We start from the raw sequence: 15,192 nt of genomic DNA, 5'->3' as shown, positions 1-15,192 counted from the left end.
AAAAAGTCAACAATTAATTAATAAAGGACAGAATCTGATCTTTAAAAAGAATTAAAAATTCATTTTTGATAAAATAAAAGAAAAAATAAATATTTAAATCTAGTAATTGTTACCACTCCGTTGCCCGTTGGTCTGCAATGCAAATCAAGACAAAATGAATTATCCCATGATCTAAATATAAATATATTTTATGATGGGGTTGAGGTTTTTGTTAATTTTATTGGCGAATAACGAGAGAGGAAGACATAAATCTTGCAAAAAAGAAAATCGACAATTGAATCCCATTTCATTCCCATAGGGCTGGTCAAGGTTTGGTCAAAACGAGAGATGTCTAAATTAAAATAAAACTAAAAAAGGAACGGTTGAGAAAGACGACACATTGGAAGTGTTAGTTGTGTTCGTTCCAACAGTCATCATCAATTTTCATGAACCATGGGGGTTTCTATTTCGCTTCCATTTTCATTCAAACCTCTTTTCCTTTCCTCCTTCCTCTCTCTCTCTCTCTCTCTCTCTCTCTCTCTCTCCCTCTTTCGCTTTTTGCATAAACAAAGTGCCACCGGCAAGTGGCAGTACCGGTGGCCTCAATCTCATTACGTCAACAATAATAATAACAAATTCATCGGTTCAATTTCAACATGTCTGTTCAACAGCCAAGTGGTGCACCACAACCACAGAACATAACAATGGTGGCTGTTGACAAAGACAAAAACAGTGCTTATGCTTTCCGATGGGCAATTAATCATCTCGATAATCCTGTCATCGTTGCTGTCCATGTTAAACATAAAAACTTACCTAACCGTAGGTATCCTCTTATCTTAATTACATCATCAATTTCGTAATGCATTGCTTAAATATATAAATTATTTTAATTTTTTATATATATATGGTTATATTATTAATTGCAGTGGGCACAAATGTTTATCCACCGGATGAAGAGGATGTAGCACTTATTTTCAATAACTTACGTGCAATGTGTCAACGGAAAGCTGTAAGTAATTTAAATTAATTTTTCATTCAAATTCAAATTTCCATAAGGTTTACTTTAGGCTTTTTAATTAGGAAAAAAAAACTTTACATTTCTTTAGGTGTTTTTCGCATGGTTCTTAATATAAAACAATCTTTTGTGGTTATAACAAATTTTGAGAAAATTATGAATTTGACAAAATCATGGTTGGTTAAATTAAGAACCATACTAAAAGTACCTAAGAACATGCACTTAAGTTTTGTCCTTTGAATTAATCATAAAATTGGATTTATAATGGATTCAATTTTGTACATTTGATTTTGGGGCATTTAGGTCACAATGAAAGAAGCTGTAATCGATGATCATGATGTTGTGAAAGGGCTTTTAGATTTTGCAAACAGGAATTCCATTCATAGTATTGTTATTGGTGCATCCAACAAGAACCATTTGACAAGGTTTCTTTCTATTCTTTGTGAAGTTGTGTTATTATTTTACATGCATTGTTGTTATTATTTATGTAATTAATGATGTTTCATAATGTTGTGGCAGTCTTAAAAAATTTAAAGTCTATCATGATATACCAGCAGCCATAATCAAATCAGCACCTGATTATTGTTCTGTATACATAATTTCCAAATTGAAGATTGCGTCAGCTCGATCAGCCGTACGATCAATGGGAAACGGAAACCAGAGTATACCGTCAAAACTACCTGTTCAAGTAGGCCAACATGCTGAATTTGAAACTGGAATAAGGTGCTAAATATTTTTAAACTTATATTATTTGCAACTTCTGAACTTCTGTTTTTGTTGAGATGATTGAAAAAAAGTGTAAGTACTAGTGCAACTTGTTTAATTTTCTTATACAAACAGGTCAGTACTACCTAGAAGTTCTGTCACTAATGAAGGGTCAGAATCAAGGTCTTTTGACAGCATTACTGCAACAAAAGGCCAGACACGTGAGAGACCGAGGAGTGCAGGTAGCAATTTATCAATGGACAAAATTGATATACCTGGTGGTCGCGGACGACATTGGGCATCGATGGATGAAAGAGACATGGCAGCGCTTGGGCCAATTGATTTGGATGTACCAGATTCCCTCGGGACACCATCGGCTTCCCATACCTCAGTAAGTGGAAAAGAAAGATATGTTTCTTATGGTCAATTGTTATATTGGATTTTTTGTTATAATTGAAATGTCTTTTTTCTAGAACAAGAAATATTCTTGAACCATATGAAGACATTTTAAAAAGTAATTAAGAATTTGACAATTGAGTCTTTACTTCATTACAGAAAGATCTTGAAGCTGAGATGAAAAGATTGAGGCGCGAACTGAAGCAAACTATGGACATGTACAGTTCAGCTTGCAAGCAAGCAATCTCAGCCAAAAATCAGGTGATGTTAATTATGCAGTAGGACCAAAAGGTTTGAAAACCAGTTAGTAACAATGACTAAACAAAATACTAAGTATTTATAAAAATCATAAATAAGTCTTATCATTGACCATGGTGCTTCAGAGTTAGATGATGCCAGGAAAGAAGGATGTTATGATTTGAACTTTTAAGTGAGTCAAATGAAAATTATGAAATGACTCTATAATGTGCACACTGTTAACAGGCAGAACAAATTCGTCGATGGAAAGTGGAAGAGGAACGAAAGGTTGAGGAAGTTAGGATGTCTCAAGAGGCAGCTCTTGCAATGGCAGAAAGGGAGAAGGCTAGAGCCAAAGCTGCAATGGAAGCAGCCGAGGATGCAAAGAGGAAGGCTGAACAGGAGGCACAGAGAAGAAGGGAGGCAGAGATGAAGGCGAGGAAAGAGGCAGAAGAGAGGGATCGAGTATTAACTGCATTGGCTCAAAACGATAATCGATATAGAAAATACACAATGGAGGAGATTGAAGTGGCTACTGAGAAATTCTCCCCATCGAAGAAACTAGGCGAAGGTGGATATGGACCTGTGTATAAAGGTCACCTTGATCACACGGCAGTTGCAATCAAACTTTTAAATCCTGAAGCTTCTCAGGGCAGGAAGCAATTCCAACAAGAGGTAATGATATGTATGAACTTTTTGTTGTGTACACTAAAAATGAATTTGATTCTTTTTTTCCATGTTTATTTACATAAAAATGCTGTTGAGTGACTTGAATTTACCACTGTACTCCACGAAGCTAGCAAGTATGTTTGCATATTCTACAAGAATTATTTAATTCATAATATAATATGAAGTGGCTTCATATGCAAAATATAACTACCTTTTTCCACTTCTTAAACTTTGGTTGTCGTTCATCCCTTTGTTATCTCTTGCTTCTATTAATGCAAGAATATGTTAACACAAAGATGTGCCTAAAAATGTTTACACAAATATGACAATATACTTTTCCATCCTTACATGCACAGGTTGAGGTACTAAGTTGTATTAGACATCCAAATATGGTCCTTCTCCTCGGTGCATGTCCTGAACATGGTTGTTTGGTGTATGAATTCATGGATAATGGTAGCTTAGAAGATAGATTATTTCGGAAAAATAACAGCAGACCTCTTACATGGCAAAAACGGTTCCAAATATCGGCTGAGATTGCAACTGCACTCCTTTTCCTTCACCAAACAAAGCCAGAGCCCATTGTGCACCGAGACCTAAAACCATCTAACATTCTGTTGGACAGGAATTACGTGAGTAAAATCAGTGATGTCGGTCTTGCAAGACTAGTCCCGTCTTCTGTAGTCGACAATGTCACACAATATTACATGACTTCAGCTGCCGGAACCTTTTGTTATATTGATCCTGAGTATCAACAAACAGGAATTTTAACAACAAAATCAGATATATATTCGTTGGGGGTCATGTTACTGCAGGTAATCACAGCCAAGCCTCCAATGGGCCTTGCTCACCATGTCAAGAGAGCGGTTGAAAAGGACAGGATTGTGGAGATTCTTGATCCTGCAGTGACTGATTGGCCAGTTGAAGCAGCTCTATCGTTTGCGAAATTAGCATTGGGTTGTGTAGAGCTCAGCAAGAAAGACAGGCCAAATCTTGCAACAGTTGTTTTGCCAGAGCTTAACAGGTTAAGAGATCTTGGATGTACTGATAACATAGTTTTTACTGATACTAAGAACAATAGCCATTCACCACGCCCTCCAATGCCGACCTGAAATCAACTGTTGAAGACAGTCAGTAGGATCAGCTAGGTTTGTATGTTGATTTACTCATCATGTAGAAAACATTCAAAATATAATTGATGCCATTCACATTATCAAAGTATTTTCAACCTGTGAAAACCAATCTCAAGCTATCAATGTATATTTCTAGAATAGTAGATTTTTTATTTTTTTATAAATAAAATACACTTGATATGATTTCGACCAACTAGGAGGAAATATCTGAGGAAGGTTTTGTGGAATTCAGACATAGCCCAAGAAAGGAGTTCGGACTTAGATCACCAAGATTCAGGGAATCAATCTGAAAAGCAAAGAGAAATCAAACTGTGAAGCAAGACTTTTGTATATATTCTTTATCATTTCATTTGGTAAACAATGGAAAGTTCTTTCTTTATGTGTTGTCAATTGTCTTAGTTCCATTACCTTTCAATCTTTCATCGCACTCAATTAATTTTGTAAGTGTTGCTTTGGAATGGATTCTCTTACCATGAAAATGAATAGAAATTGAAGTGTTGGTGATTTTCTGTCATTTTTCAGTTGGTTAATTATGACTTAAGGGTCCCCTAATTCTGTGGTTAATATTATAGTCATGATATCTAAATATGGAATTAAAATAACTCTATAAGTCACAACAAGATTCAACAGGGAATACACAATGTCCAACCGAGAATAGACATATAAAGTCAAAATTGTTTGAAGTTTTTGAATAAACATAGTTTCTTTGTGGGGGAAGATAATATGGTGTAATATGATTTTGCTGTTTTCTTATGATGTTTTGCTCATGTTGTTCCATTAGTTCAATAGATAAATAAGATTAATTATCATAATTCATTAAAAATAATCCATTACAAACTATTTATTAACAAAAACATTTACTATTTTGTCAAAAAAAATACGAACTTATATATATTAGTTATTTTTCATATAAAATATAAGAAACACATGAAATGATAATTCTCACGTAATTGACTCTGTTTCTAATTTTTAAAAATCCGTTTTGAGAATATAGCAACAACGTTAAAATTCTTTATTGAGGGTTTTATTGCTCATTATAGTTTTACCCTGACAAACGTAATAAAATTTTGAATTTCTAAGCTAAATTTTTTTTTAGAAACAAATAGTAACTAGACCAAACCCCATCATGAAGGAAGCATTTAGGATTCTTAAAGTAGGCTTCAAGAAAAACCTCATTCAACACGACACTGACCTTATTGTACAAAGTTAGTATAGTTTATCAATCACCATATTCACTTGGCTACGTTGACTCCAAATGGGAGATAACAATAGCTTAAGATTCATGAATAAAAACATGTTTAATTGGATTTCAAAAATTGGGTTCATAGGTCTGGCTTTGTTAGCTACATTAACATTTGGAGAAAAAATGGAAGCTGCATCAAATTCAAGTGGTCTTTTTAAAAATTGGATTAAAAATATTATTTTGATAATGTATTCAGGCTAATTTTCAATAGATAAGACATTTTTAGGTTGGGATAAAAATTAAACTTACTGCGGGCCCATAAATTTGCAACTTTATGGTGTAACATAGACGCTGGATGCATATGTGACATGGACACATAAAATTCAACACATTTTCATATTTTTAAAGATTAAAATGATCGAAATTGTTTAAGTTTTGTTCTTTAACTCTTTCCTATATTATTTTGGATTTAATTTATATCTACTCACAGTATAAAAGTCAATCAAAACTGTTTAATTTTTGAAATTATTTAAATTTTTATTATATTTAATTTAAAAATTATATCAATTATTATTTTTAATTGATTGATAATGTAAATCTTTCAAAATTATTATTTAAATTTTTATATCCTTAAGTGATTTTATGGAAAGAACAGAAAACAATACCATAATAAAAATAATACAAATAATAATGAGTAAATTATGATAGAGTGAGATAAAAATTAATCAAAATATTTGAACTCAAATTAATGATTAATAAACTTAACTGAAAATTGAATTAATATGCATTTAATCTTTGATTGAAAAAGAGATTTTATTTATCTTTAGGATAACTCTAAATTATTTAGAACTTTTTCGTTGAAAACTATGAAGATTAATTAACACACAAAAAAAATTATAGGTTTAAATATGTTTTGGTACTTGTAATTATAACTTTATTTATTTATTTTAGTATCAGTAAGTTTTTCGATTTGGTTTACATCCCTAAAAATATAGTTTCATTTTAAAATAGTCATTTCATTCAATTTTTATCACAAAAATTGTAACACCCTTAAAATATAATAATTTTTTAACAAAAAGAAAACCACAAATATAATTAAACTATAACATTTTTTAACCTCAAATTAACCTCAAATGTTGCAATCTTCACTAAAAAAAACTTAAATTGCTACTTCTTCTTCATCGTTCGAGTCTTCTTCCTCATCATAATTCTCATCAATGTCACCAACATCTTCATCCATTTGAGATTCATCATGGTATTCAAATTCAAATTTAAAATCATCATTACCATAATTTTTTTCTTCGTCGAGTAATTCTTGTTGGACAATAGTAGATTCTCGAATTAGTTTTTAGAACTCTATCTATTTTCAATGTAAAACTTGAGTTTTTTTTAATACATCTCTCACGTCCAGCACTATTGTACTTTGGTGGATGTATACAAATTGTGGGTGACATGATCGAATGCATTGATATTGTATTACAATTTTTGATTTAAGACATTTGATAAGAGATAAATAGAAAAAAGTAAATCGAACGATATTGATAATAGAGAGAGTTAATTACATCAAAGATTACAAATCTATATTCAATTAGATAAACAACTAATTAACTAGTGTAAAATAACTAACTAATTAGTACAATTAACTAATTAACGAACTAAGACATCTAACATAAAGAACATTGAAATATGGATTTAATTTATATACATATTCAGTGTAAGGGTTTTTTACACTATCACTCAATCACAACCGTTATATTATTATAGATATTTGATTTTTAATAAAATTGTCTTTAAAATCATCTACATGAATAATTGTGATGTCTTAAGAATATACATTTTTTTTATACTTTGATACATAATAATTAAACTCTTAAAATATATGGAGGCTGCAAGAAATGGATATTGTTTAAAAAAGAACCTTATGTGTTTTTTATTTCCTCTTATCCTTCACTTATATTGGTCTCTCATGAATCTTTTTATCATTTATACATACCCCCTACCCACTCAGACACACACATATGAAAGATCAAATTATACATTATTATGTTATACTATAATAATGTTTTATATAATATATATTTATCAAATTTCATCATTAGAATGAAAGATTATATCATACAAATGATCTATACAAATACTTACATAAATTTAAAATTATTTATTATATTATCGAGGTACATTAAAATTAACCGCTGAAAATAAATATAACTTAGCCTACAAGAATCGAGTATGCATAAAAAAAAACCTCGAGTTTTTGCTTTTCAACAATGATATCAATATAAGACTCTAAAAGATACTGTTGAAAACAAAAGTTCACCTTATTCTATAATGTCCAGCAACAAAAAAGTATTCTAGAAACATAATAATATTTTAGGAGAAAAAAAAATGATTCAGATTTTTTGACAAAGAAAAAGAAAAAAAAAATTGGATCAGATTTTTTATTTACATTTTTTGTTTGTTTTTGTTTTATTGATATTATTTACAATTTTAAAAAAGAATAATTTTTTTTCTTTCAATTATTAGTATTTTTTTTATTATGATATAATTTTTAAAATTAAAATATGACCTTTAAAATGTTTGAGATATATATATATATATATATACACTCACAATTTTCATACACTCATTCAACATATTATTTTCTCTCTATTTTATTCTTATCACATCATTAACATATCACATCTATCACTACTCACTCTGTTTCTTTCTCATTCAAAATATCAATAGTATAATTGAATGTCTATCAATGTTTTTTCTTTTCTTTTCTCTTATCTTTCCATGATACAATAAAACCAATAATAGAAAGACAAAAAATTTGAAAAATGTATTTACATGTACTTTCTAATTTCCTTTTGTTTTGAGAATGATGAGTTAGTGCGCCGTAGAAGGAAGAAGCATGCATGTTTTGTTTTGTTTTTTTGAAATATGCATTTGATTGTGAAATATGTCAATGATTTGATCAGTCAATCAAACCAATATTCGTCTAAACCTACCCTACTTAATTCTTTCATACATCTCATGAAACAAGGACCACTCTACCTATTGAATCCAACACTCAAGTTGAAGCCTTATATATATTCAATTGTCATTGAAAACGTAGAAAGAAACTTTAGAAAACATGTTTCTCTTCATAGATTATTATTTGCACTCACCAGTACAATGTATTACAAGTTTTTAAGAGACTAAAATTGTATCCCCTTTAATTTAATAATATTCTGATCTTACATAGTAATTAATTCATGTCACTTTCTAAAAAGTAAGAAATTAATATTACTGATATATATATAAGATGTCATTGCAAATTGCACCTGCGACATTTTTATGTGGTAGCCTTTGCATGCTTATATACATAGAGTGCATCTAATTATTAATTAATGCAGTGCTTGTTTTCTTCTGTGTGTAGGAGGGGACCGATTCATGCATTTTCTCTCCACACTCAACAATATTATATACATTTTAATTTATTTATTTATTTATTTATATAATATGACCTTAACAAAATAGAAACATATATTGTTCTCACTAGATCCATTGATCTTTGGCATCTCATTGGCTTCATAGAGTATTCACAAGTTACAACTTTCAATTCTAAGTATTGATTATGAGTCTAATCTCTCCTCAGGTGCTAATTGGATTGTAGCATCGACTCTTCTATAACCAACTTAGCACTTGAATTTCAAGGCAAAATATTATAAATAGAGTCAATTAAATCAATCAACTTTTTATATATAATTGAGGCAAATGGAAATTCATTTTACAACAATTTCTGGTTATTTTTTCATGTAATTATATGCATGAAAATAAAGTAGTTTTGAACATGCCTGAATTTTTTTATTTGGATAATAATTAATCTAAATAAAATTTCATGACATATATTCAAGATCAGATTGCAATGAGTATTGCTTTTACTGTCTTGTTTCTATTAATTGCACATTATTATTGTTTGTTAATTAAACATCTTTTTTTATTTTACTGTAAAAAAATCTTTTAATTTGAAGACCTGGAGATCAAAAAGATTGAGCATGTTTGGGAAATTTTATACAGAAAAAAAAATTATTTTATTTTATTTTTCAAGCTGGAGCTATAAAAACAAAATGCTATTAATAATTTATCTAAAATTAATAAACTGACGCATTAAAATTAACTTGATAAAAGAAACAGCAGGAGAGAATACAAAATTGACAAATTAATGTGTGAAAACTTATGATATATATTTCTCTATTTTCTTTTCAACTTTTTCATTCTCAATCAAAATAAAAAAAAAATAAAAACACTTTGGTATCAATCTGATAATGGCAAATTGATTTGATGTACATCTGTTATATAGATCTGTTTCATCAAAATTTGTTCAACCTCCCCTATTAATTTCCTTTCAATGGAAAATAAACCTTAGAATCAGTGCATATAATGTGTGTAATTAATTAAATTAAACTTATATTTCTTGTAATTAAAATTTGGCTTTCCAAAAAAGAAAGATCATAGTAGAAATTGATTTCTCACCTACACACACAAAATAAACATAAAGATTGATTTCCTTTTTGAAAGTAAAGATATATAGCAACTCAATCAAACAGTTAAAACTCAAAACCCTAAAAGGATAAGATTTTTCATATCCGACAAATACTGATCCAATTGGTTACTCTCTTATCTCTAGATGGTTGGTGCATATGCAACCCCCAAACAATAAAAACATAATTAAATAAACCATGTTTCTTGGAGTGTGAATCAAACACAAAAACTATTAGGAGTTTCTACATAATTTTATTAATTAGTAAAATTTGTATAAAGTAATTAGTTTACAGATATGTAACATAAAAGTTCATTGACCAAATAGAAATTAAATTAAATCTGTTTTTTTTTCTTTACCAAAAATGAATAAATAAATTAAATCTGGTTTTGATAAAGTAAGTTCTTGGTAGCATGATAAGAACTAAGAAGATTAATCTAAAAAAAGCTCATACCTGTGAAATATCTGAATGAGATTTGATGTATAGTACTGAATCTCCAAGTTAGGGTTAGTCTTACCATAAAAAGGAAAAACAAGAAAAAAAACTAAAAAAGGTAATATAAAATAGTACTAGAATTATGTATAAATAGAAAATGAAAAGGAGAGATATCCAGAAGGAAAAAAAATAGATGATGGTGGGGTGACAGATAGAGAGTAAGCACACATAACTTCAAGCATGAAACGTCATCGTGCAAGAAAACACTATGTGTGCTCACTCTCTTCTGTCACCGCCCTTACCCTAATTAATCTCCATAGAGATTATGAAAATCCTCTCCTTGAACATGTATTTGGATCGTATGGTATGGGGGAGACAACAAGTTTAGCCCTTGTTTCCTCTATATGGAGCAAAGAAGTACAGTTTTGAGATGTGTGAAGAGAAGAAGGGAGTGGAAGGGTTTATATAGAGCCCAAAAAGAATTTGCTAGCATCATGTAAGGAATAAATATGGGATAATCTTCCACCGGACATTAATAATTACTACTATTTGATAATATGGAGTAATTTAATATTAGTAAACATTTTACAGGGAGAAATAAAAAAGCATAAGTAAAAAAGAAGTGTGGAAAACTTTATCTTTATGATCTCTCCGTTCATATGCAACTAACCTAATTACAAACTCATTTATTCAATTTTTATTTTTTGCAAAAACAAAATATTCCTTATTCAAATTGATAACAATTACAACAATCGAGAATAATACAGTTAATGCACATTAAAGTTAAAAAAGATAAATTTAGACACAAATTCGTAGTGTCTAGGTTAATAGAATAAAACAGTATAATATTTACAATTATGACAAAATCTATAAATATAATAAAATTGAAGTGTTTTGAATATACATATTTCTGGAGTTATAATATTAAAGATGTCAAAATTATTGATTGAATCTGAATATACACTTAAAAATAATATATCAATCTGAATCAAAATAATACTATAATAAGATACAAAAAATACTATTGTGAAACGGAAAATCAAAAATTGCATAAAGACGGGAAACCAAATATATAGTCATTTATGCATTGATATTACCAACACATCTTGTGATTCTAAATCAATTATAAACCCTCCAATCCTTTGATATCTTTTCTTACCTTTCTTAGTTACTTTTTTTTTTTTCTCTCTTTGAAACACTAAATAGCCGGGACCACCGTGAAGAAATATTATAGGCACACTTATTTTATTTATATTATTGTGAATTGTCATTCTCATTTTGATATGAGGTGAGATGTGTAGGTGGTTGACGGTGAATGTTGGAGTTCATTGTACATTGTAATGTACTCTAGTGTGTAATTAATGTGTAAATATTGTGGGTTGTTTTTATTAAATTGTTTATGAGTAGATTTGAAAGAAAAAAAATGCATTTAGTTAATAGTTTGCATGTAAAAATTTATATTTAAGGATAATTTTTTTCTTCTTAATTGGTCTTTAGAATTAGGGCAGTGAGATTATATCTTGGAAATAAATATCACATCGTTGAATGTAATAAAAGAAAAAAGAGGTCAAAACTATATCTTGCCTTTGTTCCTATTTATAAAACTTACATATAAATAAATAAAATTAGTACTATATATAATTAAAGTGTATAATTTGAGTATAACTATTATTAAACTACCTTTTAGGTATAGAAGGATTCGATGCTAATTTTTTGTATTCTAATACAATTTGGTAATATCAATAAGATATATATTTATAAAAAGAGTAGTAAATATGTTTAGAAATTTGCAAGTAGCATTATATTTAAGGACAAACAAATACTAAAGGAGTTGTATATACTTTAAATTTGTATTTGACTTTTTTCTAAAATCTTATACTCTTATTTTATAATATTGTGAGATATAATACAAGTATTTACTTTAAAAAGTGTAAATATATTGGAGTCTTAGAACTTTTTAGAGAAATTTATATGAGACATTTCACGTGTTATTATTTAATTATCATTAAATAGTTGTCGTGATTATTCTAAATTTTAGAGTTTTCCACATTCTACTTTTCTGTTTTGACTGTGCTCTTTTTCCCACCAGTGCGGTTGGTCATGCGTATGAATTTGAGTTGTCTTTTCATATAAGAAATCAATTTAATAAGTCTTTTACTTTGTAAGTTACTGTAATTATCATTATATAAATCTCATAATTAGATCGTTAAATTGCATAAAGACAATTATCATTATATAAGTTACAACATCCAAGAGATATGATGGGACAAGTTAGGACATCTAAAATATATGAATTTAATAATATATCTAATAATAATTAGATTAATAATTTATCAATAACTTGATAGATGAAATGAAATAAGATAAAATTTAACGATCTAATATTTAATAATAAACATTTATATGATGCAAAACTATGAACATTAGATTACGTCGTACTGATATAAGTAATATCTAGCAATTTTATGATGGGTTTAATCCTCTTTCAATCAATAGTAAACTTGTTCAAAGGAACAAACAACATAAACAACACCTACTTTAGTAAAAAAAAAATGCCTACAATAATTTTAAAAAAGTAAACATATTTTAAAGAAATTATTCATCACTTTGTAGAGAACAATCATTTGTATATTATTTTTTACCAATGAGAGAAAGTCAATAATAATAAGATTAAAGGATTCTTGTTCTGAGATATCGTGTCGAAAACTAATTGAATATAGTGTTATCAAGTATTATCATATATATTTGGTGGACCTTGTTTTTGACACCATATAATATGCTTCAGATTGAATTGAAGGCCAACACATGGAACTATAATGGCAGGCCCTCTTCCTTTAATTTATTAATAAAAAAAGGAATGAGGAGTTTTAAAAACAGCTAATTGGCCACTTAGTGCTCAACACACCTCATTCACAAAGATCTAATACTTTTATGCGATAATAAATTATCTCAAATTAATTTATCAAATGTCCATCTAGTACAACATAAGATATCATCTTGCATATGTAGCGTACATATCGCATAATCATCATTTAATTGTTATTATATAGTCTAACAATTTCCATGGTACACCTCGTCCAATAAAAAAATTCACCAACTTCTAATATAAGGTATTATGAGTACATAATTTATTTCTTTATAAAATATATCTTCATCCAAAATCACTAGCAAAAGTCTTTCTCCCGATAAAAACTTCTCGCCAACGACAACCCAAATAGGACAGTCCCATGGATATCTCCACTTATCTCTACATACATAAAATTTGGTGAGTGACAAATTAATACGAATGTTAAGCCCTCACACATCATGAGTGTCATGACTCATGGTCATGAAACAAAATACCTTGCTACCCTATACTATTATTATATGACTGGGGTATCACAACAAATGGTAATGTCATAGATTTCCCTATAAGGAAAGGCCATGAGTTTAAAGTTTCTAGAATTTAACCCTTTTTGGTGGAGGATGGATAATGCTAATGCTTGTTAACTCTAGGTGTTTCAGCCTACTCTTGTAAAAAAAAAGTTGTTTTAGACTACACCATAATATAAAAAGGTAGTTTTTTTCTCTCAAGTATGTTTTATGATATAATATTATAGAAACATGATATGATAAATAATTGGATAAAACTAATAATAATAAGGTAAGATTGACAATTATGTATTTGATGTGCATAACATAACAAATAAGAAAAATTAATTAAAATAATAAAATTATAGATTTGTAAAACAATTATGTATTTTTTAATTCATTTGTAATATTTTTAATTTTTATAAATTAAAAAAATACTAAATTCATTATTGTGTGTTGGTAAATTATTATAATATTTTATAGGGGCAAATAAACTTTTAATATTAAATTGTATTAAAAATATAAGAACAGTTATTATAATATCAAATTGTATTTTACATAAGTAAATCGATAAATTATCGTTTTATTATGTTCTATTGATTTCTAACTCAATTCAAATTTAAGATAAAAATTCAAACAAAGAGAAGATGAGATAAAATTTAAGATTAACTTACATAGCTTGCACTTTGATCAAACAATGTATCATAGAGACATGATATGACACAATTATCATATTATGTCCATTATCATGCACATCAAATAGAAATTCAATATTTTTAAAAGTTCTAAAATAAAGAGATAAACGATGCATTTGAATTAGCCAATCCTATATTTTACACTCAAGATTGATTCAAACATAATTTTCGGGCTTTTGAAAATATTACAAGATAAAAGAAATTAACCACCATACATATTCGAGATTCAATATTGTTTGTGGACGTGGAAAGTCCAATTTAATCCTCCTATCAAAAGATAATTAAAATGATCGTACTATAACAAGTGCATTTCAAACACTTGTTAAGAAATAAAAAATAAAAAAACTAACTTTATTTAAAAAATTTAAGACATTGTATATTCACGTTCTAAAATTTTATTTTACTTTTTTATTGTTTAACAATTGCATTTGGCATAATTAAAATGCGGTAAGCATCTTCGTGTGGCGTTGGCAACTTATCTTCTGTTTTTTTAATAAAATAAAAAGAACTTATCTTCTCTTCTACCTTTTGATTGTAATGTAAAGAAATGAATGGATTGAGTGTTGGAGTAGCATGCACGTTCTACATTGATCTTTTCAGATGTCTCAATAGTCAATACCACTTTCGGCGAACTAAAAATGGGATATGTCTTTGGACCATCCCCACACACACAAAATGATTGCTGATGCAAGGAGTGGTTGCTAGGGTCGACAATAAATCAAAATAAGTTTAACATAGTTTGGCAATTAAATCATTGAATTTGAGTCGAAAATTAAATTCTTTGATTAAATGAACAGAATTTGATCTATATATAATTTTGATTCGTTTGATTAATGAATTGTTTCAATAAAAATAAATATAATAGTATTTAGTTGATGATTATGTAAAA

The 15,192-nt window shown here is 28.6% G+C and overlaps 1 protein-coding gene across 2 annotated transcripts; it reads left to right on the top strand.

Moving 5' to 3' along the window:
• The first annotated feature begins 226 nt into the window (after nucleotides 1-226).
• On the top strand, nucleotides 227-4,645 carry LOC101508049 (U-box domain-containing protein 35). 2 transcript variants are annotated; one of them, XM_004501398.4, is made up of 8 exons: nucleotides 227-798; nucleotides 906-988; nucleotides 1,298-1,419; nucleotides 1,514-1,717; nucleotides 1,835-2,090; nucleotides 2,255-2,356; nucleotides 2,579-3,007; nucleotides 3,358-4,645. In XM_004501398.4, the coding sequence occupies exons 1-8, from the start codon at nucleotides 636-638 to the stop codon at nucleotides 4,108-4,110; spliced, it is 2,112 nt and encodes a 703-aa protein (XP_004501455.1). In that variant the 5' UTR covers nucleotides 227-635; the 3' UTR covers nucleotides 4,111-4,645. The 2 variants fall into 2 exon arrangements, with proteins under 2 accessions (XP_004501455.1, XP_004501456.1); XM_004501399.4 differs by having other exon boundaries at nucleotides 227-802.
• Nucleotides 4,646-15,192: the final 10,547 nt, after the last annotated feature.

This window comes from Cicer arietinum, chromosome 5 (assembly GCF_000331145.2).
Source record: "Cicer arietinum cultivar CDC Frontier isolate Library 1 chromosome 5, Cicar.CDCFrontier_v2.0, whole genome shotgun sequence".
In the NCBI taxonomy this organism is placed as follows: Eukaryota; Viridiplantae; Streptophyta; class Magnoliopsida; order Fabales; family Fabaceae; genus Cicer; species Cicer arietinum.
The sequence above is the reverse complement of the archived record's forward strand: the minus strand, read 5'-3'. Positions and strand labels throughout refer to the sequence as shown.

Coding starts and splice junctions, on each gene's coding strand:
- LOC101508049 (XM_004501398.4), top strand. CDS start 636: ATGTCTGTTCAACAGCCAAGTGGTGCACCACAACCACAGAACATAACA. Junction 989..1,297: donor CAATGTGTCAACGGAAAGCT/GTAAGTAATTTA, acceptor TGGGGCATTTAG/GTCACAATGAAAGAAGCTGT. Junction 1,718..1,834: donor GAATTTGAAACTGGAATAAG/GTGCTAAATATT, acceptor TTATACAAACAG/GTCAGTACTACCTAGAAGTT.